Source organism: Camelina sativa, chromosome 19 (genome assembly GCF_000633955.1).
Source record: "Camelina sativa cultivar DH55 chromosome 19, Cs, whole genome shotgun sequence".
Lineage (NCBI taxonomy): Eukaryota > Viridiplantae > Streptophyta > Magnoliopsida > Brassicales > Brassicaceae > Camelina > Camelina sativa.
In genome coordinates, this window is record NC_025703.1 from 2879148 (window position 1) to 2900683 (window position 21536).

The following is a 21536-nucleotide window of genomic DNA, read 5'->3' on the forward strand; positions in this document are numbered from 1 at the left end:
GATCTCCTGGTATGCCCAGATCCAAGAATCATAACTGTCTGCCTTGAAGGATTGGAAAACATTTTGAAGGTTGGAGAGGCAGAGAAGAACTTAGGTAACACAGGGGACATGAACTATTACGCTCAGCTGATTGATGATGCAGAAGGGTTAGAAAAGATCGAGAACCTTCAGAGCCATGACAACCAGGAGATCTACGAGAAGGCAGTTAAAATTCTGGAGGCATACTGGCTTGAAGACGAAGATGAGGAGACACCACAACCTCCAGGTGTTGATGGTTCTCAGGCTGGGTTCCAGTTTGGAGGCAACCAAGCTCCGGTCCCATCCGGGGGATTTAACTTCAGCTGAAGGTAAGAAGAAAAAACCCTTCAACTTTCTAACTTGAAAACCTGCAAATTCTGATGTTCAGATATGAAACACAAACCCACAGGAATAGAACTGGAAGAGTGCAGCTTGAGAATGATGAAAAGTCAGAGTCAGTCAGAGTCTAGTTTCATTACCGGGGTTGTCTGGTCTCGGACGGCTATTCCGGGTGGTCGGTTTAAAAGTACAGAGTCTCAGAAAGTGTTTGGTTTCATTGTCCAGTCCCCAGAGCTTTTTTTTTTTTATATGAGAAGACCGGTATACACACACCGGTCGTGAGTCTACTTTTGTGTTGTTTTTAAATTTTGGAGGGTTATACATTTTACACTGGAGTCTTTGATTTTTTTGTTTTGTGTTCACAACAATTTGTATGTCGGTAAAATATGAAACCACAAACCATTTGGTCTAAAATTTGTGGAAAACAAATAGCGCTTTTGGTGTCTTTGATATACAGAAGGAAGGGTTTATCTTCGAGCTAAAAGACTCGAATCTTGCAGTGAATAAGTTAATCGTTTTTATTGCAGAATATTTAAAATATAGAATTAAGACATGAAAAACTGCATTGAGTAAAATAAAATTGACTTTACCTGAGCCTTAAAAAGTGTACAAAGACAAGAACTAGTTCACTATTGTCCAAGTACGAAAAAAGTAAAACACTGTTGTTCAATTGCCTTATCGTCTAAAACCCCTCAAAAGGCGAAAAAACTGAAATCATTATTGCAGTCATCGAAAATGGCTCTTGTTCAATCCAGAACTCTTCCACACCTCAACATCCCGTTGTCGCCGGTTCTATCCTCCATTCATGCTCCGTCGTCTCTCTTTCTCCGGAGAGAAATCCCACCGGTAGCCTCGCCGTTCTCCTCCTCCACCGCCGGGAACTTTCCCATCTCTCCGTTGACGCGCCCGCGGAAGCTTCTCTGTCCTCCTCCTCGCGGAAAGTTTGTTAGAGAAGATTATCTTGTGGTACAGCCAATTTCTCTCTCGCTCCCATCTCTCCATTTCGTAATTTTTCATGTTTGTTTTCGTTTTACGACTTCTCTTTTCTTCGTCTTTCTGGGAAATTGAATTGGTTGGACGCAAAATTTCATCTTGCCCAGAAGCTGAGCATTCATGTAGTCAATATAAGAATTTGGATATATGGTAGCTTTTATCAAATGCTTCAGGATTGAGATTCCTTTTATTTGAATCTTATGGATAACTCTTGAGACCATCAAGTGGGAGCTTTACTGATCGCTAGATGTTTTTTTTTTCCTTTGCCTATGGTTTTGGCAGAAGAAATTCTCAGCTCAAGAACTTCAAGAACTGGTGAAAGGAGACAGGGAGGTGCCCTTGATTGTAGATTTTTATGCGACATGGTGTGGACCTTGTATCTTGATGGCCCAGGAACTAGAAATGGTACCATAGATTCTCATCACTCATTATTTTATACATTCTCCATTTCATTTGCTTCATGTATAGACTCTAGAATGCTTATATATATTTACACACAATGGTTCTTGTTACTGGTTCTTGTTATGATAAGGTCTTATTACAAAGTCTAGTGTAGAACTATTGTAACTAGCCTAGGAGTTGAGCTGTGAATTGTAGCTTTGCTAGCTCAGCAACAAACCTTACCGTTTGTTGAGAGCTCAATGTTTAAACAGGAGCTATAAAAATGTATTTGTTTATGGTCTTGGTTTGGCAATGGACCAGAGTTGAAAAACCCTTTTCATTAATCAAGTCTCTTCTATGGGTTTAGTTCTTTGATGAAATATGTATATGAGTTTACCGGTTCCAATCTTAATAACTGTTTCACCCATCCTACATTTTCAAAAGACTTGTTTTGAATTGTGAGCATCTACTACTTCTTGATTAGCTTTATCTACCCGCTTTTACTCTGTTTCAATCTCATTACACTCGTGTTTAAATAGTTAAGCTCTTTGTGAAACAGCTCGCAGTAGAGTACGAGAGCAATGCAGTAATTGTGAAAGTCGATACAGATGACGAGTACGAGTTTGCACGCGACATGCAGGTAAACAAACTGTAACTTGCAGGTTCAGATCTCCTTGCAGCATTAACAATGCAACTCATTTACAATAACCAAAAAAAAAAATCTTTGTGATGGCAGGTTCGGGGGTTACCAACATTATTGTTCATCAGTCCTGACCCAAGCAAAGATGCAATAAGGACAGAAGGACTAATTCCATTACAGATGATGCGCGATATCATTGACAACGAGATGTGAAAGTCTTTTGTCTTGTTGCTTTTATGATTGAATAGAATTCGCCGTAATTTAGGATTGGTACTGAGTTATATTTTGCATTTGAGAGAAAAAATGTCATCTGAGGTTATCTTTTAAAGACATTTTACATGTATGCAATGTTAGTTATGAGCCGTTGATCTGATCAGTTAGAAATTTTGCCGCACATCTCTATCTAAATCACGGGTGGCGTCATTAAAGACTTTTCCCAATTCTTAATTATAAACACCATTATTATTATAAAAAAAAAGGCACCACGCCACTCGAAATGGCGCCCAAATTATGCGAAAGTTTTTTTTCAATCAGGATCGAGGGAATACTTGGCGGGCGGCACTAAAATGATCCTAGAGTAAAGAAATCAGGGGTAATTTCGTCATTTAACACATTACAATTGAAACTAGGGTTTAGCTTAGCCGGTCAAAATTTCCACTTATAATTGGTTTAGTTTTGTGCGGTATCTCTCTATCTGCTGTTGGTTCGTTCGTTTCTTTGAACCCAAAATAAAAATAAAAATATATATATATATTAATAATCTCTGTTTCTCCTCTGACACTCACTCACTCTCTCTCTTTCTCTCTCTCTCTCTGTTTCTACTTTCAAGATTCAAATTTTTTAGGGTATCCTGATCCACTCTCGTCTCTTTGATCTTCTTCTCAACTCTTTATCTCTTCTTCTTCATACTCTGATCTCTCTGTTTGAAATTCATATCTTCTCGAATTGACAACCAGATCACGATCCAGATATTGGAGACGAAGTTTTTGGTAATGCTAGATCCAACCGTTAAAGTGAGTGATCTGATTCCCTCTTCTTGCTTTTTGATCTCTGTTCTCTCTATTAGTGATCCGATTAAACGGTTTACTTTATGTATTTTGTTTAGGTTTTCGAATCAGAAGAAGCGATGGGAAGAACATCAGTAGATTCGATCGAAGAACACAGTAGTAGCAGCAGCAACAGTAATGGAGGAGGTATCAGCAGCAACGAGAAGAAGAGTTGTGCTATTTGTGGTACTAACAAAACCCCTCTTTGGCGAAGCGGTCCCGCCGGTCCCAAGGTTTTTTTATTCTCTCTTCCCGATCTTGAAGCTTTAAAACCCAATTCGAAATTTCGATCCGATCTGATCTGATCTGATCTCTCTCGATTGATTTTTGTGTAGTCGCTTTGTAACGCATGCGGGATCAGAAACAGGAAGAAAAGAAGAACAGTGATCTCAAACAGATCAGAAGATAAGATGAAGACGAAGATCAAGAAGAAGAAGAATCCAAAGTTGGGTGACTCGTTGAAACAGAGGTTGATGGAATTGGGGAGAGAAGTGATGATGCAGAGATCAACAACGGCTGGGAAAAAACTCGGCGAAGATGAGCAAGCCGCTGTGTTACTCATGGCTCTCTCTTATGCTTCTTCCGTTTATGCTTAAAACCGAATTATTTTTCACCCTCTATTAATAATGATGAATTTTTGTAGGATATGTTGTTAATTGTGTAATTTTTGTTCGTGTTTTTGCGTTGTTGAATTAACTTTTAAATTTTCAAAATTTTGTATCACTGGTTTGTATCTGTGTGAATTGTGATCAATCTCTTGGAGAAGAATGAAAGGTCAAAGATAAGATAATTTTCTTACTTGGGACAATTATTTTATTGGAAGCTTTTGTCTTTATTAGGACAAGAATGAAGAGGAGACTGCCTATCTGTCAAGCACATTAGATTTGTGTCTTTTTTTTTTTTTTTGAAAATTTTTTAGCTAAATTTGTGATGTTCCAATTTGCCGCTTCTTTTCAAGTGAAAAAGAACCAAACTTTCCTATGTACTTTCCCTCCCTTAATTCAATTTTTGTTGTTTTTAATAAAACCTTACTTATAAGAATGATCATGTAAGTTCAAAAAAAAACAAACAAACCTTCTTTGGGCACCAAAGACCCATATGAGTACTGCAGAAGAATATAATACTCTTAGAGTTTAAATTTTGTTGCTTGATGGTGTTTGTTGTTTCCAATCATTTCGAAAGTAAAAGGGATATATGGATATCTAAAGATTGCTTTGTAAGTTATTCTAATACTAACAAAAAGATCTCTCAAAGCGGGACCAACAACAACAACAAAGAGCTTGAACTCAATGCGAATGTTATGGGGTGATCTCTACATTTGCAATAAATGTAGCATACAGTACACGGTATGTTGGCCTATAGGCTATAGTAACCTTAGTTGGATGTGAAGCAGACGATTTCGAATCATATTACATTTTTCATAGGTGTCACGTGACTGGTCAAAGGGTTTGACTCATTCATCCCATCCTATTCGCATTTCACCCAAAAAAAAAGTATATTTACAAATGTATCTATATATGAAATTGGGCTGACCGGCCCAACGTTTTTGTTAAATTGTTACAGATCAGATAGCTTCGTCATCTACTACCTTAATCGACGAATCTTGAGGTTGAATTGGTTCCGACAACTTTACCTAGATTTTCCTATCTAAAAAGTCCTGGAACCAACTTACTTACATAAATTGAAAATAACTTTTATTTTGTCAACTCATAAGGGCATAAAACAACTTTTAGTCTCTACTTTAATCATTTGTTTTTCCAAAACAGTAACATAATAGATAAATACACCATTGGATAAACGGATACCATGTTCCTCAAATAGTCGAATCAATTCAAAGTTAATTATTTTCTTCGCTTTATCCCCTTTCCCTCTTGAAAACTACAGAATCTAAAATAGATGTTCTTTATCATCAAAAGTAAATTAAAAAATGCCTACAACAAAAAAGATTCTACCAATAATTTGATCACATCAATTTCCCCCCATCAGACGACTATCAGAGGATCCATAATCTTACAGATTAAAAAAGAAAAACTACAAAGTTACTATAAAGCAAAGCCCAAAACTTAAAAGGGCAGCCTAGCCCAATAGATACAATTGACCGGTTCGGTAAAGCGATTTAATCTCGGTTAACTCTCTGGTTAGGCTTTTGAATTTGTTCCTTACGAGTAAAATGGGACACTCGTGAAGATTTAAAGAAAACAAAACACACGCAAAAGAGACTCAGATAGTAGATACTGACAGACGTGGATTGGATAGATTGATTGATAATCCAGTAGTCAACTAAAATTCAGTATTCCAATAATGCAATAAAGAAGAAGAACCAGGTCAGACGTCAGAACATTGTACCGGATTATACCGAATTTGTGTTAGATCGGCTTGGTGGGGAGCGAGGGACCACAACAAACCCATTACTACTCGCACGTGCTAGCCAGCTAATATTTTCACATTTCCTTTAAGAAAGTTTTAAAAAAGGTAGGCAATCTAAATATTGAAAAGAAAAAGATGGAACAAAAATTAAAGGAAGAAGAAGATACGATCACATGGCCAATGAGTAACTCATGGCCGAAACTTGAGCTGTTGGTGGTTACTACTCACTTGATCTTTGTCCTCAGCAAATAATTTCCTCTTATCGTTATATGTAAGTTTTCATATTTAACTTACTTCATTTAAGAGGAAAGGATAAAAGTTGTCTTCGAGCAAAACTGACCGTCTAATTTATGAGGCGATGTTCAGCTAACGACAATCACATCAAATGTCACACAAAAAAACTAACAGTACTAATTGATTAATTTTGCGCCAATGCAAAATTACGTGGATGTATTTAACAGAATATGAATCATATAATTCTCGCATAGTTCGTTTATTAACAGATAATCGAACCGACAAAATAGTGCAAGTGAACTACTACTTACCTTGTACTTCATGCACACAGACACAGTAACTGAAGCTCAAGTTGTGCCACAATTACTTAGATATACATATACTAATATATATAATCTGAAGATAGTTTACAAAGAGTAACGTATAAAATGTTCTTCATTGATTAAAAATATATATATTAAATACAAATTGTCAACAAAAATGTAAAAAAGATAAGTTAAAAAAGTAAAAGATAATTCAGTTCTTGGTACATTTATCCAGGTAGGTAAATCAAGATGAGTCGGTCACACAAAGCAGAGCAAGACAACGAACAGAGCAAAGAGAAGAGAACCCTGTAAACGATCCGATCCAGAATCTAAATACCCCTGCTGACCCTGAGGAGGTGTGTGATAGTAAAACGGGAAGTAAGGAACGATCGGATTCGGCGGTGGCGGCGTCCCGTAATTTCCGTAGTAAGGAGGCGAATAATAGTAACCTTGTCCACCGTCGCCGCCGTAAGGAGGCGGGTACTTAGCACCACCTGAGCTGGAAGGAGGAGGAGGTGAGTAATAATAAGAACCACCGCCACCGGAGCTTGAAGACGGAGGTGGAGGAGGATAAGAAGAAGATGGGACAGGATTGCAAGGATTGTCGCAAGAGGAACACATTGTGCAAGAAACAGTTTGGTCTTTTGAAGTCACAGAGAGAGGCAGTGACACTAACAGTACAAGAAGAGCTGACAGAGTAGAGAATCTGTTTGCTTCCATTGTCAGAAGTTTTTGTAGTCTGACAAATATGAGCTATGGAAGATCAAGTGATAAGGAAGAGAGAAGATGAAAGGAAACGAGAGAAAGAGAGAGAGAGAGAGAGAGAGGGAAGAAGAAACACACATTCAGAGGCTCAGAATAAGAGTGAATTCCTCTTTTTATTAACGAATTTAATATATGTTATTTTAAAAATTCATCAAATCGAAAAATAATTGTTCATAGTAGTATTAAAAGATTTTATTATTAGTATCAAAAGTTATGCGCATTTGCCATATATCGTTTTCATAAATTTTATATTTCATAGATATATTCGTACACTGACAGTATCTCAAAAATGTTGATTTGGGTAGTTTAAATCTCTGTAAATTTCTTCTTTATAATATATATTTCTCTCCTTCTGAAAATTTGATTACATGAAATAATTAATTATCTAGGACATAAATTAATTTAAAAGAGACTAGAGAGAAAGATAAATAACACGGAAGAAATAAAACAGCGTAATTTTGGAGAATGTAACGCGGAGCAGATACGTTTGACATCTATAACCAAAGATTTGTGTAATAAAAGCACTGAAATACTCGGTAAATGCCAAATGGTAACATGTATTGTAAGTACATATCAATTCTAATTTCTCAACCGAAAGTTTTGAGATCATCCTTCTTCTTTTTTAACATATAAATAAACTAGTAATTTGGAGTCTTTGACTTTTACAATAACCTTTATAAATTTTATCTAGACCTGGTTTGGACATGTTGAAAAGATATGCACGTCTATAGAATCTTTACTTCTTTTGTATAAGTATACATAACTCAAGTAAAGATTCTGTGGCTTCTAGTTAAATCTATGAAATGAAGTTTAAATTTTCATATATACCTTTACATCATGGTTATTAGGTTAAGTAAAAAATGTTATTAGTTTAAATCTATTCCGGCTCTTCGTGAAAAATGGATATACGATTTTCGGATTTTAAGTAAAACAAAAATCTTCAAATACAATTGTTTATTGTTAGGCGAGGAATATTTTATACGTGGCACTTAATGATTGGTGAGTAGAATGAAAACACGTGGCTATGGGAAAGCCGAATGTTTTGGTGCTATTTCGTTGAGTTATGTATCTTATACAAAAGCAGTAACCTAAGAGGGCCAAGAGCTAATGAAATCAAATCGTCATACAACTCTATTTAATTGTTAGAGTAATCATGATAATACCTGAAAATTAAAGCCTATGTTCTTTCAACAACAAAAGTACAAAACATTTATGCCTTAACATCGTTGTAATCAGCGTTAACAACAATTTCTCCACCTTTTTTTTAGGTCCTAAACAACTTTGGGTTACACTTATCTTCTAACTAATGTCGCTAGCGTCGGCGTTTCAAGCAAAGGGGGACACATTCGTCGGCGTTATTATTTTCAGACGGTGTTTTCAAACCATGTCTTATTACCCTATCAAACAAGGCCGACATATGATTTGTTTCATTATTCGTATGTAAGTCAATTTCATTCATACATGAAAAGTAAAAAACACAGCTCTTCGAAAATGGGTTTCACTTTAAAACATTTTAGCAAATTCATTCGAAATATTAGAACAGTTTATAATTCTCTTCTTTTCTTTTCATCCACACTTCCAATCACACCAGTTGTGTTGTATTGTCACAAAAATCTTCGAAATTTGCATAGGTGATAGAGACAAAAAGGGAAAATGTTGTCTGTTGATTGTTTACGTTTATGTACCTAACGTGAATGGTGAAGTGAAATAAGCTTGCACTATGAAAATGAAAGAGAGGATCAAACAAAATCGCAAGAAAAAAAAAAGAGAAAAGAAAGCTCTCTATATTTGTTGGTTGCCAAACATTAATTGGATTCTTCCTTGTTTGTTGATAAAAGATCGTATTAATTTCACACCACCACTTTATTCCCCTCTTCCCTCACATGCAGCTATTTTTCCAATACCTTTTTTAATTAAAATTTTGAGATGACTCATGTCGCTGTCGAGTTTTTTTTTTTTTTTTTTTTTTNAGAAAAGAATAATTCGTATGTGAATCACCTGTTACAATATTACAATTTTCTTAAACTAATTATAACTCCTTCAATCAAATCAAACCATTTTCAACCAAACAGTTAGACATAAAGCTTATCTGTGAGATATAAAAGACAAAAAATTTCACTAATTTGCAATAAATAACTCACAGCCCATTTATACACCATTCTAACTTTTTAATTAACTTATGCTTAAGATTTGGAAGCAATAAATTTAAAGAAAGTCTTATTATGAGCAATTGATCATTTTGGCTACAATCACTATTCAGTACTAGTATTCTGATTCAGTATTCACTAACAACTAGTAGTAATTGAAAGTTGAAAGTTGAAAGTCGAAAGTAACAAAAAGCCTTGGAATCGCCGACAAAACTCGTCACAGCAGATCCTCCACAACTTTTACAAGGATGGTTATATAATGATATACTAGATGGGTATTTGTGGTAAAGTTTTAAATTGAGGAAATAATTAAAGCAGTTTATTAGATTCCTAAAATTAATTAGTAGGGTATTAATAATTAATAAAGGTGGGCAGTTTAATTTCTCAGGCAGGGACTTTGCGGTAGACCAAAGGCTACACGTGTGAAGCATTACAACATAACCCCTTTCCTTTGTTTGGTCCAATCGAAACCAAACCGCGTGAAGTGAACGACTTGTGTAATAAAAAGGACAAAAACTATAAATAAACATAAAACTGAAGGGTATAACAGGTAAAAACAAAAGATTACAATACAAAGCATTTGTCTTTCATGGTCATCATCTCCGACTCCGAAGTTGTAGTTCGGTGAAACAAATTAACAAAGTCTCTCGCTTCTTACCCCCCCCCCCCNCACTCTCTCTCCATCTCCTTCCATTTCTTCTTCTTCTTCTCTCTTTCTCTCTCTCTCTCTCTCTCTCTCCCTCTCTCTCTATCTCTCTCTCTCTCTCCCGTGCTTCTAGGGTTTCGTTGATAATCCACATTCAAATTTCTCTCCTTTTAATCTTTTGTATTATTATTTCTATTTTTCTTTTGGTATAATTCTCTGTAACGATCAGAAGATATGGATTCTTCCAATTCATGGATCAATTGTCCCTCTGTTTTCTCCTCTTCTTTGAGACGGTGTCAATCCCGATCAGGTTCGCGCTACTTATTTAATTGGGAATCTCGTGTTTTTGTTTTTTAAGATTTTGTCATAAGATTTGATCTTTGGAGTTTTGGTGGCAGATTTGTATCTAGGAGGAGGAGGAGGAGGAGGAGGAGGAGGAGGGTACGAGGATCTTGAAGGAGAAGACGATTTGAAAGCTGAGTTTATATGCCCTTTCTGCGCAGAGGATTTTGACATTGTTGGGCTTTGTTGTCACATTGACGAAGAACATCCCGTTGAAGCCAAGAACGGGGTAATTCAAATGATTCATACCTTCTCTAGCTAGCTTTAGGAAATCCTGATTAAATTGTTAGATTCTACCAAAGCGTTGGTTTTTATTTAGAAAAAAAATCAATGCTTGCTTGAAAACTTGAAGATGTTGGTTGTGCTCTTCGTGTGATGATGAAATGTTTGTTCTCTGGCTACCTGTGTTGTTTGTTTCTTCTTATCAGATGAGCACTGTGTATTCCATTTAGCAGCCTTGTGAATTCCAAATCTTTGGAATATTTCGTTTATTCGGTCGGTAAAAACTAGTGATCTTTTTATGATCATCCAGATTGAAGCTACTTCTCTGTTTGCTCTTTAAAAACGTGGACTTGAAAAAATGTCTTCTTTGTTTTCCTCCCCAGGTCTGTCCTGTATGCACTAAGAGGGTGGGATTGAATATCGTTGGCCATATTACGACGCAGCATGCCAATTTTTTTAAGATATCCTTTTCAAATTTCAATATCTGATGCTTAAATCTGTTTATAGCTTCTTGGTTCTCTATAGTACATATAATAATCATTTGGTAGAACTTAGAGTGGATTTGTTTATTTCCTTGATGAGAGGTTTTACGTTCAGCGAAAGAGAAGGTTGCGAAGAGGAGGATATAGCTCTACCTATCTCGCCTTGAAAAAGGAACTACGGGAAGCAAACTTACAGTCTCTTCTTGGTGGTTCTTCGAGTTTCACTTCTTCAACCAATATCGATTCTGATCCGCTGCTGTCATCCTTTATGTTTAGTCCTCCTTCACTCAATGAGTCTGCAAACAAAGCTGCTACACCTGTTGTGACTGAAGAAAACTCAGCTACAAAAGTCTCATATAGAGAATCTCTCAAAAGGTATATATTGTGATCCTCTGGTGCCAAGAAAGCTTTTTTACATAGAGATTCTTTTTTCTCATTTGGTCTTTTGGCTTTCGTTTGCGCAGAGACATTCAAGAAGCTCCACTTTCAGGTGAAGATCAAGAGAAGGCGAAAAAGAGCGAGTTTGTGCGGGGTATGTTGTTGTCAACCATGCTTGGAGACGATTTCTAATTTTCCGTTAAGTCCCTTCGCCTTGTTGCGGTTGATGCATGAGGCATAAGGAATCTGAGGTTGAAATTTGTTAAGAGTGGCCATAATGTATGATGCGAAATCTTGTAAGTTAAAGGGGATGGAGAGTTGCATCCATATATTATTGTCGTTTATACCTTGGAACCTTTATGTGCATAAGCGGAATAAAGTACTTCCCTTATTCGAAAGACTACTACTACGGACAGGGTTTCTTTTTTAAGGATGATAACAGAATAGTTTGTCTTACAAAACAACTACTACGGACGTACGTACTGTAGTCAGTCACAAAGACAAACAATTAGGAAAGCTGCTCATCATCAGGATGACTTGAACACGGCTCCATAACAGCGACTCCACCGGCAGCTTCGATACTGGTAATGATTTCAGTAGCTTCCTCCTTTGTGACACCTTGTTTGATGAGGGAGTTGGGGACGTTTTGCACACAAAAAAAGCGATGGTGCCACACCCAACTGATCGGACAATGATTAGAGCACTTTTACATTACTAAATTTGGCCCGTGCAACTGCTCCAACCACATGCATCCTTTTCTCTGGGTCAAACTCGACCAACTTCACAGCAAACTTGTCCCCGGTGTCTATTTCCGGGAGAGGAGGAGGTTTTGGAAGGCCCAGCAGCTGACTGAAGATATAACCATATTTTACCTTTTCATCAGGATGCAGTCTTTTCATAGCCTTAATCAAATCCATGACGAAGGGCCTCGGCCTCGGCCTACCAAACGGATCTCTTGCCACCAAATGAACGACAGGCCAATTCTGTGTAGTTTTAGGTGGAACTCGAGGCCCAGTCACTGGAGGTTTAGGTAGGAAACGACCACCTTTCAAATACCAGCTCATGGCGGACTGTGACTAGTGACTCCTAAATATAGAGCCAGAAATTAAAAACGATATCTAGAATAACAAAATCTCGCAAGAATTTATTAAGAAAAATGATGAATAACTTCGGTATCAAGCAAAAGCAGAGATTCAAAAACTAAGTCTAAATACTCTCTTTCTTATTATATAAGCTCCAAAATCACTCAAATAGGATCCGAGAATCACAGATAAGTGATGTGATAAAAAGAAAGATCTGAAAGCGAAGAATGATATATGAGAAAAAAAGAAGAGCGTGTATGTATGAGTATGATTTACCTCCGGCTAGCTTCACCGTCTCTAGGTTGATGTTGATGATCAAATGACAGACAAGACAGAGAGGGTTCTAGGGTTACTTAGGTGAATTTCGATTTTAAAGGGGTTACAAATCTACGAAATGGCCTTGGGCCCCCAATATTTTAAAACATCATCGAAATAAAAATAATATTTTCGAAAATATTCAAACTTTTTAAATATCTATCTGCTATCTTTAGTATTATCATCATCTAGACTAATACTATATAAGATTTATTCGGGTATGGAACATGGTCTACTACTACATAAGATTTATTCGGGTACGTAGACCATAGACAGGCTAGCTCATAGTTAGCTCCAGACGAAAGAAGAGGAGAGGAAGAAGAAGTCTTTTTTTGAAATTTTCAGATGCTATTGAGAGATAAATGAAGAAATGAACCTGTACAGAATTCTTATCTCACAATATGCAAACAACATAGAATAAAAATAGTAAACCCGAATAACCAAAAGAAAAATGTATGATCTAAGACAAATGTGGTTTTATCTTGCGGAAAGAATCTGACCTAGCTAACTTCACAAAAATATGAAATGAATCCTAGAAAAGAATCTCAAGAAAAGTACTTCTTGTTTTTTTTTCTGTTTTTGCAGTCGCTTTCATAAAATTAGACTGCAGCTCTACCGTAAGCATCATCATCATCATCTCTCTTCAGCTCGGGACACGGTTCAGGAATGACGGACTCTGAGGACCCGTAAACATAGGAACATTGCCAAGAAACACTACAACCTGAGTTCATAGACAAAGAGACATTCCACAAAGCCACTGAGGTAAATGGAGACTCTTTGATCCCAACCAATTTCCCCGCAACGCCGATGTTTACTCCAGAAATCTTGTTTAATCTTATGTGACTCACAAGTGGGAGAGCATTTGCGTCGTATTTATCATCCGGATGAGATCCAAAGCTACCATTAGCCACAATGGCAGTACCTATTCTCGACATATCGATGTTTGAAATATCAATCTCTTTGATGTAACCACCTCTGCTTTTCGTGGTTCTAAAGGCAATGCCGGTTAATGAGTTGTGCAAAAAGGCGTTATCGACCACGACATCGGATATTCCACCGGACATCTCACTGCCAAAGGAGATAGACGAACCAGAAGCTCCTCGGAGGTAAACATTTCTTATATGAACATTCTCAGTGGGACGGGAATAGGCGATTCCATATTCATCCCAACCGCTTTTAAGGGATATGGCGTCATACCCCACGTTAATGGTAGAGTTTTGAATGCATACATTATCAGAGGAATCTGAGAAACATAGCAAAACAGAAGACATTTCATTTTCTATTCCATACACAATAAAAAAAGGTTTTAGTGTATAGAAAACAGAGCCAACTAACCTGGTACAATGCCGATTGTATAAGGAGATTCAGGGGAAGAATGAGCCAATATCTTATGAATATATACATGACTGCAGACATAAGGATAGAAGTTAGAACCAAGACTTTATCATTCCAAAAAAAAACAAAAAAGCTTAGGCCTATGAGATCTTACCTAGAGTAGATTGAGTGGATTGTATGAGCTGGAGCATTCAAGAATGTAAGATTCGAGACAATTACATTTTCGGATAAAATAAACTCGATGAGGTGAGGTCGGTTATACTTTAAGGAATGAGAAGTAAACCGATCCCACCAAACCAATCCTTGTCCATCTATGGTTCCATTATCACCTAACCATGGGGAAAAAAACAAAAGAGTAGCCACATCAAGATTTGAAGTATATTTAACAAGAATTGGAAAAATGAGATGAAAGATTTGAAGCATTGTTTTGTGTTACCTGTCACAACAACATCATGTAGCATGTTAGCGTTGATCAAACTCTTGTATCGCTTCCCGGGCAAATCAAGTCCCCGTCCATACGAAGGTAACGGATCAACAACTTCCCAATGCGAAGGATCCTTATTTTGGAGTAACAAAAATTCATCACATGCAACAAGTAAAGTAGAATTGGGTTTTCAGAACAGCTTTAAAAAAAAAGAAGCACCTGAGAGGCAACTATAACGGCGCCGTTTTCGAGAAAGAGGGTGAGATGGTTGGTGAGGCTGAAACTTCCGGTGAGCCATCTTCCCGGGGGAACATAAAGCTGGGCGCCACCTTTGTCAGCGAAAGACATAAGGTAGAAAACGGCGTTTTGAAACGCGAGAGTGTTGAGCGTTCTGCCATCTCCCACCGCACCAAAATCTGTAATGGAAACACTGTGTGGTCTCGTGCTCAATGATCTTCGGCTAAGTTCGTCGCATATTTTCCCGGCGCCGTCAACTTTTGCGTTAACCGGAATCAGACTGGTTAATGCCAGTATCAAGATTATTGCCACCTGTTACAAAACAGGAAGGAGACAAAAATCTGTGTGTTTAAAGTCTCCAAAATATGACCTGTCACAAGCTTAAATTGAGATGAGAGTTACAATTTTGAGCTCTGTGTAACTCAGAAACAGAAGCTAATCCTTAAAAGAAAGGATGAAGAGTTTGGTTTTAAAAATCGACCAATCCGAGATAGGGACAACACAAAGAAAAGAGAGAAAGCACTTACTGACATCTTTATTTGTAGCGAAGCTGTCGGAACAAATAAAAAGAGAAAAAGCTATAAAGTGAAGAACTTTTTTGCGCCAAATGTAATCAGACACAAAGAGAGAGAGAAGAATCAGAAGTAGAAGAAGAAGAAGACGAAGAAGAAGAAGGAGAAGGGGTTCTCTCTTCTTTGTGCGTAAGCAGACCACACAGAAACAGAGAAGCTTTTTTTTTTTCTTCTTAATTATTATTATTCTGAGACAAACAAAACGGTATGATTGACAGAAAAAGACGAAATTTTTTATCAATTTACAGATATATAAATAAGGAAGGAAGAAGATTGACGCAGAAATGACAGCCTTATAAAATGATTTTGTTAATGCAAATAAAGGAAAATAAAATAAGAAAAAATGGACACAAAATATAGAGAAAAAGGAAAGAGATTAGAAGAAAAAATGGTATGTAATCATTAATTAATTAATATGGGTATAATCAATTTAAGCAATTAATATCGAAATTTGTCTTATAGACATTGATTAAGGGATCTGGTAACGTATTTCTCTTATTATTATCGCCGACAAATCTTCTCAAGCAAATAGCGAGAGTCGAGAGAGACATATGGCTGTTTCAAGCCAACAAAATAAAAATATTATTGTAGTTTTGTTTTAGACAATGCATGTGTTTTTTTTTTCTTCATGCTATTTAATCAATGATCATTTTTTTGGCTGAATTTGAGACTTTTATAACATGTGGATGTCAAAAAAAAAAATGTTTCTGACTCTAACAATACCATCGGAATAAAAAGAAAAAAGCTCAGAATCAGATACAATGAAAATAATAATTTTGAGTAGGAGGAATAATATAAAACATTCGACTTGTGAAATACCACAAAGGGAATAGAAGAAAATGGTGATAATAAACAAGACTGTAAATTGTAGGGGGGAATGAGAAAGGAGCATGTGGACTGACAGCGCGGAAACGGGGCCCACTCCAGTTTGCCAGCCTGGCACTTTTTTTTTTTGTGTCGTCTAAATCAAAATTAATTAACACAGCTGATGGTATTATTATTCCAACTCTGTTTTTCATAAACAGAAAAATAATTTGTGTGACATGTACGATTCAAGGATCCAATTAGTAAGAAAACGGGCTAGGGCCCAATATGACCGACCCATATATCCCTTTGATGATAAATCGGCAGTTTAATTTTGCGTTTTGACACTATCAAACAAGTAAGAACGAAGAGAAAATCTATGGTAATGGTGTGTATGTTGCTCACTTGCTCTATGTTTGGTGGTTTGTTTTCATCTATGGTAAGCTAAAATTTGTACTCTTTTTTCATACAATTTTACAAGTCCTACTTATTATTAACGCCAAGTTTGGCCTAAACTCATTGACTGATCCACTAACAATCCTGATTTAATGAGCCGTTGGTTTGTTTAATTGACCGAGAAGAACATTATTAGAGATAATAATACTTTAACTAAAAGGGTGTCAATTTTTTTTGTAACCAACAATCGAATGAGATACATTATGGGCATGGCTGTCCATTCGGCTACATAAACTAAGAAAGACTAGTTTTCAATGAAATACCGAACCTCAGATCAGCCATTGCGATGGTAACCAGTTCAATATACCAAAAATAAAGAAACACATTATAAATTTTGTTTTGCGTGGATTGATTGAGTGTGTCTTCCCATAGATCCTATCATTCGAATGAAATCAACTAAGGTTCCGTGTCTTTCAACTTTGGCTAACTTATCATTGTATAATTTGTATTGATGTGATTTAATAAAGAAAACAAGAACAAGAAGATATGATTTTGTAGTCGAAAGATTTGAATAATGAAAGAATACAATGAAGCTACCAAATTCAATAGATATTTTCTCACTTATTTGAGCTAAAAATGTATAATAAAAGAATAGAAAGAAAGCTACATTATCACGATGAGTGAACACAAGTGGATCTGCTTCTCATAAACATGCCCCAATCCGACAAGTTGTTGTCCAACACCCGATTTCTCACATGTGGATAACCCCATAACCTGTAATCTGATGGATTAAAAACAGGCGACTCTTTATTTAACCGGTTTCGGTTTGGTATACTACCATAAACAGGGATTTCCTCGGTTATGTTCCCCCTGAATCTTGAACTATTGGTTTTAAGACATCTCTCTATCACCTTGTTCTCTTCCCTGAACTTGTCCCTAATGTCCCTGAGGGTTTGACAGAACCGGTTCGGTTTAGAATCGTTGCGGTTCTCTTTGGTTTTGTGCGAGACTCGGCTGCTGCATTTTAGACAAATGTTCTTTCGTCGGTCCGTGTTGAAGCATCTTCTTTTTGTTTCGTCTGAAAGACATAAGTAAGCCTACATGCGTCGAAGCCACAACATTAGTAAAGTAAGCATATACCTGATAATGCTCATGCTCTCTAGTTAAGTATATCCACACAAATACACATTTTTTTTTTTATTAATATTAATGTATTATTATTTGTCTCTCATGAGAAAATGATAAAAATATATACTACATGACTACATGTCAAGAAGATTGCTAGGATTTTTGTTATATATATAATTGGGATAAAATTAACAAACAAGATAGCTGACCTCGTGGATGAGCTTAAAAGCAATATCTGCTTTTGGGTGATTGTTTTTATCAGGATGAACCTTCAAAGCTGAAAAGATAGCATAGCTTAAAACTAATTCAAATGCAACAATGAAATCAAAATCATAATCGATAATGAAACTGAAACAGAATCGGACCTAATTTGTGATATCGTTTACGTATGACCTTGACCTCTGCATCTTCTTGGATCTGTTTTTTTTAAAAATCAAGATCAATCCAATGTTCTTTGTTTCTTTTTTTTTTTTTACTTGACTTAAACGCAACCAAAAAGCTCGTCCAATCTATTTAAAATAAATTGAGAAAAAAAAAGGAAATAACATACACCGAGAATGAGATACCAGTCGATGAAACACGAACCGGAGATGCGATTGATGTGAATGCAGGAGATTGGTGATCTCGATAGGGATAGAATATCTGAGACCAATGCCGATTTTGGATCCATTCCGGGTCGGATCTTACCCATTTATGCTACAAATAGTTTCAAGAACCTTTTCCAAGAAAATGGAGAGGTGAAGGGAACAAAAAATTATGGAAGGAGTGAGTAGAATAGAGAGAGAGAGAGAGAGAAGACGTTAAGAGAAGGCAGGCAGACTTTGCGGGATTGACATTTTAAATTGGAAGAGATCAGAGAGAGAGAGAAACGTAAATTAATCCTTCTACGATAAATCTTTTCTCCTTCGAATTATTTAGTTTACTGGTAAAAAACTAAAAATCAAGTTAAACAAAATTTATTGAAAAAAATAAAAACAAAGAACGAGTAAAACTAAAAGGTGGGATCAGTCGTTTAGGCTTTAGCCACGTTTTAGCTCGCTTTTAATTACTGCAAAGATTGTACTGTATATAATAAAATCCTACTTAAACAGAATTATGTAAACAAATTTCTTTCTTACTAGAATTCAATTGTTGTAATTTGTAAATTGAATTATTAAACGGATGTATCATTAAATTTTACCGACATAATTGTCGATTACTTTGAAGTTGTTAAACAAAATAAATATAACGGTAATTACACAGCTATCTAGGTTTTGGTAAATGTACTATTTACAAAACTGTTAACATCTATATTTAGGTAAACGAATATAACTTTCATATGTTAAATCATGTTGCATGTTGTTAATGATATCATATATTGTGGTTCCATTCGTTATAGATTAGATTGCTTTCTTTAAGAATATTTAAGAGGGTTGCATGTTGTGGGTAGTAGATTTCCATGTACATAATGAGTGGTTAGGTGAAGTTTTCTAATATGAATGAATTCAATTCATAGTAAAAAAAAGTACTTCATAAATCAGTTACGACGTTAGATAGCTGTTAAATGTAGAGAATTTAATAGTTGAACACGAAACTTGTGATACATACATAGAAGAGAAGTGAACATACACTTTTATGCTTTTATTTGAAATCAAATGACAAAGGTGAATACAATCAAAGTAGATAAAGCGACTAACCCAACTCCTCTTATCTTCTCACAGTTTACATGAAACATATTGAAGCTGAGAGAATTTTATATTGGTTGCCTTGCACAATATTTTCGTATGGGTTGAATCAAAAACCTTGGAAGTCTAATACTCCTTTCGTTTCAAAATATATTTATATATACTGTATATGTCTAGATACACAAAAAGATGTTAATCTGAATATAGTAGTACTATATTAGCTAGTAGTATATCTCTGGCTTTGCTTTGAAAATTGGATTCCGATGGGATTTCGTGATTTGTTTTCTGGTGTTTTGATGTTTGACTATAACTTGAGACAACAAAAACAGTACTATATGAAAGTGGCTTTGGACATAAGCCAAGTATGTACCTAATGTTACAAACACGTTTTATCTATAAGAAAAACAAAAAGAAAAAGCTGAAAAAATACTTAGCGTTTTGAATCAAGGAAATTAATAGTTAAACTATAGGTTTTTTCTTTAACTTGGTTGACTTGTTGTAATGAAGCCAAACAAATTTCAGTAATATATTCCAAACCTAATTCATCACTGCTCAAAATCAGTATTAAGTCAAACATAGCTGTTGTAATTGGTCACCCGAAAGTAATAATCACATGGTGGATGCTAACGTCTTGATTATTAGTAAAAAATGGCCAATTACTTCCTGAACTTTTTTTTTTTTTACTTAAACTAGCTATTATTGATTTTTAAAAAAAAAATATAATCAGTGTTCAGATTGTATCGTAACTAAAAACATGAGTTAAGTCGAATAAAGTAGACATTGAAAATTAACTTCGATGATATATAGATGATAAAACTAAGTAGATGGTGTGGTCTTAGCTATCTTAATTAGGTGCTTCGAGTTATCTGCCCAGTCCCCACCAATTCGATTCGTTTCAAAGGAGACATATTGCGTTCTTTAGCCACATGCTGCGGCATAGACCTTCGTGATCAGATAAAAATATCCTAAACTTAAAGAAGTATAACTAGACCATATACCAATATTCATATTATGTGTTTTTTTTAGAGAAGGCATAACGAACAAACTTGTAAGAACATTAGACATGCAAAAGATGTCATCGAGAATGGTGTAAAAAACTCACATATAAATTTAAATCTACTTTGATTCGAATCATCTAGGTAGAAAAATTCCCTTGAGATATGAATAAGATGAACATCTTCATGCTCCCACGGTTATTGCTGCTTTGACCCATACTTCCTTATATTCATGAATAGAACCCCGCATATTTATTGTAGAATCCCATAAACCCACAGCTTTGGGCTTTCACGTTTTAATGGACAGGACCGGACCCCTTATTGCGTGCTACTCACGTGCGAATACACCAAGACACGTGGCTTCTCTATTCAACGCGCAAATCGATTACGTGTCGGATTTATCCGCCTCCATCGGATCCGAATCAGGTCCCCGTATATATCTCCGTCATTGCCCGAATTTGCCGGCAAGGTTGCAATAATCCGTTATTCGTGGATTTGGGAGATCCTCGTCGTGTATTCATCATGGAGTTCTCTTTAGTCGCCGATACACTCACTGTTTATACGGCTAAGCAAGGTATCGCGTTTGGCAAATCTCTCCTTCAAAGGTTGGATTTAGCTAATCACCTCTCTTTCGCCGATTCCGCCGTAGATCATCAATCTCCCGGTGGTGGAATCGTTCAGTCAACGGCGATTATCTTTCCCGTTGATGCAATCGCTCCTCCACCAGTCAGATCTAGCTCTTACAAGACCATCCGACGGATCCGTAAAAAGCGACGGACGAGGCGAGTTTCGTTTGGCGGTGATGGAGACGACGGGGGAGATTTTAATCGTTTTCTGTTAGATGGTGATTTCGGTGGTAACGACGGTCCATTCGGATTTGGAGGCGGAGGAAACGATGGTGGCGGAAAGGGATGGAACTACGGCGGCGGCGGTGGTGGTGGTTTCGGAGGGGAGAATTGGGACGAGTCTTCGTTTCCGTCTTGGTCGGATCCGGCAATGGAGTTCGTGTACGAAGTGATTTGCTGGATCGCGTTGTCTAATTGTGTTCACTTCGCCTTCAAGAGGATAGTGAGGATCGTGACCGACGGTGAAAGGGAGAAGTTGAACATCACATTATCCCCTGTGTGCTGACAAATTCGTGTGATTCCTGCTTGGTTTAAGATTCTTAATCTCAGTTCCAACTATATCAGATGATCTCTCTTGTGTGTATATATTATTTATTATATACATTGTACATATATTTTTAATTTCAATTCACCTTTGAGTTTGGTTTAGTCAT

At 36.4% G+C, this 21536-nt stretch overlaps 8 protein-coding genes across 12 annotated transcripts in view; 5 read left to right on the forward strand and 3 right to left on the reverse strand.

The window, feature by feature from the left end:
• The window catches only part of LOC104764377 (importin subunit alpha-1), a 4938-nt gene extending 4107 nt beyond the window's left edge, over positions 1-831 (forward strand). Inside the window, exons 11-12 of one of the 4 annotated variants that reach the window (XM_010487896.2) lie at positions 50-347; positions 428-831. In XM_010487896.2, the coding sequence (XP_010486198.1) occupies positions 50-345 (296 nt within the window). In that variant the 3' untranslated portion in view covers positions 346-347; positions 428-831. Of the gene's footprint in view, positions 1-49; positions 370-406 lie in introns of those variants that run through there. The other 3 variants (XM_010487899.2, XM_010487897.2, XM_010487898.2) reach the window with 3 other exon arrangements.
• Positions 967-2767, forward strand: LOC104764378 (thioredoxin-like protein CITRX, chloroplastic). Its single transcript, XM_010487900.1, has 4 exons — positions 967-1323; positions 1633-1755; positions 2291-2371; positions 2468-2767. Exons 1-4 carry the CDS (start codon positions 1093-1095, stop codon positions 2582-2584), a joined length of 552 nt encoding a protein of 183 aa, XP_010486202.1. The 5' UTR covers positions 967-1092; the 3' UTR covers positions 2585-2767.
• LOC104764380 (GATA transcription factor 15-like) lies at positions 3129-4233 on the forward strand. Its single transcript, XM_010487901.2, has 3 exons — positions 3129-3384; positions 3477-3650; positions 3753-4233. The coding sequence occupies exons 1-3, from the start codon at positions 3364-3366 to the stop codon at positions 4011-4013; spliced, it is 456 nt and encodes a 151-aa protein (XP_010486203.1). The 5' UTR covers positions 3129-3363; the 3' UTR covers positions 4014-4233.
• LOC104764381 (extensin-3-like) lies at positions 6437-7180 on the reverse strand. Its single transcript, XM_010487902.2, has one exon. It carries the CDS (start codon positions 7041-7043, stop codon positions 6582-6584), a length of 462 nt encoding a protein of 153 aa, XP_010486204.1. The 5' UTR covers positions 7044-7180; the 3' UTR covers positions 6437-6581.
• Positions 9928-11696, forward strand: LOC104764382 (protein DEHYDRATION-INDUCED 19 homolog 4-like). The gene is made up of 5 exons (XM_010487903.2): positions 9928-10191; positions 10280-10452; positions 10829-10906; positions 11037-11302; positions 11392-11696. The coding sequence occupies exons 1-5, from the start codon at positions 10116-10118 to the stop codon at positions 11495-11497; spliced, it is 699 nt and encodes a 232-aa protein (XP_010486205.1). The 5' UTR covers positions 9928-10115; the 3' UTR covers positions 11498-11696.
• LOC104764383 (probable polygalacturonase) lies at positions 13042-15412 on the reverse strand. Of its 2 annotated transcripts, none has more exons than XM_010487906.2 (6): positions 15230-15412; positions 14681-15010; positions 14474-14594; positions 14192-14366; positions 14038-14108; positions 13042-13945 (listed from the first exon to the last, which is right to left on the reverse strand). In XM_010487906.2, the coding sequence occupies exons 2-6, from the start codon at positions 14807-14809 to the stop codon at positions 13302-13304; spliced, it is 1140 nt and encodes a 379-aa protein (XP_010486208.1). In that variant the 5' UTR covers positions 14810-15010; positions 15230-15412; the 3' UTR covers positions 13042-13301. The 2 variants fall into 2 exon arrangements, with proteins under 2 accessions (XP_010486208.1, XP_010486207.1); XM_010487905.2 differs by having other exon boundaries at positions 15226-15318.
• LOC104764384 (chaperone protein dnaJ 49-like) lies at positions 17018-18436 on the reverse strand. The gene is made up of 4 exons (XM_010487907.2): positions 18149-18436; positions 17964-18015; positions 17808-17875; positions 17018-17567 (listed from the first exon to the last, which is right to left on the reverse strand). Exons 1-4 carry the CDS (start codon positions 18287-18289, stop codon positions 17142-17144), a joined length of 687 nt encoding a protein of 228 aa, XP_010486209.1. The 5' UTR covers positions 18290-18436; the 3' UTR covers positions 17018-17141.
• Positions 20496-21531, forward strand: LOC104764385. Its single transcript, XM_010487908.2, has one exon. The coding sequence runs from the start codon at positions 20780-20782 to the stop codon at positions 21386-21388; it is 609 nt and encodes a 202-aa protein (XP_010486210.1). The 5' UTR covers positions 20496-20779; the 3' UTR covers positions 21389-21531.

Coding starts and splice junctions, on each gene's coding strand:
- LOC104764383 (XM_010487905.2), bottom strand. Junction 14,595..14,680: donor CCGTTATAGTTGCCTCTCAG/GTGCTTCTTTTT, acceptor CTCCAAAATAAG/GATCCTTCGCATTGGGAAGT. Junction 14,367..14,473: donor ACATGATGTTGTTGTGACAG/GTAACACAAAAC, acceptor CCCCATGGTTAG/GTGATAATGGAACCATAGAT.
- LOC104764378 (XM_010487900.1), top strand. CDS start 1,093: ATGGCTCTTGTTCAATCCAGAACTCTTCCACACCTCAACATCCCGTTG. Junction 1,324..1,632: donor TTAGAGAAGATTATCTTGTG/GTACAGCCAATT, acceptor TGGTTTTGGCAG/AAGAAATTCTCAGCTCAAGA. Junction 1,756..2,290: donor TGGCCCAGGAACTAGAAATG/GTACCATAGATT, acceptor TTTGTGAAACAG/CTCGCAGTAGAGTACGAGAG.
- LOC104764385 (XM_010487908.2), top strand. CDS start 20,780: ATGGAGTTCTCTTTAGTCGCCGATACACTCACTGTTTATACGGCTAAG.
- LOC104764384 (XM_010487907.2), bottom strand. CDS start 18,289: ATGGGTAAGATCCGACCCGGAATGGATCCAAAATCGGCATTGGTCTCA. Junction 18,016..18,148: donor ACTGGTATCTCATTCTCGGT/GTATGTTATTTC, acceptor TAAAAAAAACAG/ATCCAAGAAGATGCAGAGGT. Junction 17,876..17,963: donor TAAACGATATCACAAATTAG/GTCCGATTCTGT, acceptor CTATCTTTTCAG/CTTTGAAGGTTCATCCTGAT.
- LOC104764381 (XM_010487902.2), bottom strand. CDS start 7,043: ATGGAAGCAAACAGATTCTCTACTCTGTCAGCTCTTCTTGTACTGTTA.
- LOC104764382 (XM_010487903.2), top strand. CDS start 10,116: ATGGATTCTTCCAATTCATGGATCAATTGTCCCTCTGTTTTCTCCTCT. Junction 10,453..10,828: donor CCGTTGAAGCCAAGAACGGG/GTAATTCAAATG, acceptor TTTCCTCCCCAG/GTCTGTCCTGTATGCACTAA. Junction 10,907..11,036: donor AGCATGCCAATTTTTTTAAG/ATATCCTTTTCA, acceptor GAGAGGTTTTAC/GTTCAGCGAAAGAGAAGGTT.
- LOC104764380 (XM_010487901.2), top strand. CDS start 3,364: ATGCTAGATCCAACCGTTAAA. Junction 3,385..3,476: donor TGCTAGATCCAACCGTTAAA/GTGAGTGATCTG, acceptor TATTTTGTTTAG/GTTTTCGAATCAGAAGAAGC. Junction 3,651..3,752: donor GCGGTCCCGCCGGTCCCAAG/GTTTTTTTATTC, acceptor ATTTTTGTGTAG/TCGCTTTGTAACGCATGCGG.